Source organism: Echinops telfairi, unplaced genomic scaffold (genome assembly GCF_000313985.2).
Source record: "Echinops telfairi isolate 266 unplaced genomic scaffold, ASM31398v2 ScPeMD7_5;HRSCAF=22, whole genome shotgun sequence".
Lineage (NCBI taxonomy): Eukaryota > Metazoa > Chordata > Mammalia > Afrosoricida > Tenrecidae > Echinops > Echinops telfairi.
Window position 1 is genome coordinate 5859310 of NW_022103901.1, and position 1726 is coordinate 5861035.

General features: G+C 55.2%; 1 protein-coding gene across 1 annotated transcript in view; it reads left to right on the forward strand.

Annotated features, from left to right (window-relative positions):
- Window positions 1-1726, forward strand: part of TPST1 (tyrosylprotein sulfotransferase 1) — a 50289-nt gene that overhangs the window by 46266 nt on the left and 2297 nt on the right. The window contains exon 4 of the mRNA XM_045286066.1: window positions 922-972. Within this exon, the coding sequence (XP_045142001.1) occupies window positions 922-972 (51 nt within the window). The remainder of the gene's footprint in view (window positions 1-921; window positions 973-1726) is intronic.

A 1726-nucleotide genomic window follows, 5' to 3' on the forward strand; every position in this document is an offset into this window, starting at 1 on the left:
GTGGGTCAGAGTTGACCAGATGGCAGGACGTTGAGTAATTTCTTTTAATAATATCGTATAGCCTACGTCAAGGTTTTATGCCTCTTTTATGAGATGAAGACTTAAATATGTGGTGGTTTTAAAATGTCTAATGATGGTATAGCTTTCTTAAGTACGTACTGCTGGTATTCGAAGTATTAGTACTTTTTATCTTGACAAGCATATGGTTTTTTAACCGTCAGATTTTACCAGGCTAAATCTAAAGCATCTATCATTTTAAGGTAGCCCGGAGCTTCGAGGGTGAAAGACAAGGCTTTCTAATCCCATGTAGAGTTGGAATGTCAGACACCCACAGGAGCAGTCGCCCCCGTCCTAGAGGGTCGCCATGAAGTGAGCTCGAGACCTTCAGAGCTCGGCAGCTACCTAAACGGTTGGCTGTTTGAACTCACCAGCCGCTCTGACTAGGAAAGATGGGGTCCCCTGATGTCCAGCCTTGGAAGCCCTTGGGGGCGCTTCTACTCTGTGCTAGACGGTTGCTGTGAATTGGAATAAACAGCAGTGGATTGGTTTGGGTTAAGATGCAAATCTTCCTGGGGATGGGGGTCTGTGGAATAGAGCCAGTTTGGTAGGAAGGCCGGAGTTGTAATGCTGGAAAATTCAAAGGGAACCTGTTGCTAAATTGGTTGCTGCAGAGATTGGCCTGGGGTTGGCTTTCTCCGGGAATGTTGGGACCTTTTGTTTCTCTCCCCAGAAGTCCTGGGCCCGCTCCCAGCCAGCCCCCACCCAAGACACTCAGGCAAACGGGGAGCAGGGCTTCCGAGGAAAGGGAGCCGGCACAGTCCTGCTGGTGGCCGCCTGTGGGCCCCCAGGTCTCCCAGAAGGAACTCCCGTCAGGCCCCGAGAGCTTGCTGCCTACAGCTCACCCCTGCTTTGTTTCTCCAGGTCTACAAAGGCGAATTCCAGCTCCCCGACTTCCTGAAAGAGAAACCCCAGGTATGGTCTCCACGTCCTTCTCTGGCACGACAGGTAGATGCTGGCCCTGAAGCCACTTGCTTCGACAGCGAAGGAGTGGTCTGGACAGTCTTGGTCGCAAGGTTGGCCTCTGGTCCCTGTTGGTTTGAGCAGCTCCTTGCCCCACAGCCTTAGCTGCTGAGAGCTGGCCTTCCACGTGATCCAACGGCTTCCTGACAGCAAACAGCCGAAGGCCGAGGTCCCCGACAGCCACGGCACCGCCCTGGTGATGTGCCCTGGCCTGCTGAGACTGGACTTCACACAGAAACGCAACGGGCCCTCCACCTTTCTCCCTGCAGAGCGTAGCAGGCTGTGGATACAGGGATGCCCATGGCCACTGGCCCTTGGCCGAAACACACACACCCCAGCTGGCGAGGAAACCAAGCCTGGAGCTCGAGACCTGTGTACACGAAACCCAGTCTGGAGTCAGTCCTGTCATGGTGGCACTCGCGTGCTAACAGCGAAGGGGAGAGAAACGGGGAGCGAGTGACGGTCTCTGCCATCCCTGGAGCTCTCGGGACAATTTGGACCCGAGACCTGAGGGCAACAGCGCGTGTCCCTCTGGCACAGTGGTTGTGCTGCTGCCTGGAGGTGGCTGCCCCTCCCCCAGAGCCGGCTGGGTCCTGGGTCGTGAAGGCTTAGCACTGGCTCGGGTTCTAAGATCGTTCCAGAGCTGCCTTACTGGTCTGCTGGAGACTGGTGGAACCCTGAGACTATGGTCCATGGTCGTCCTTCA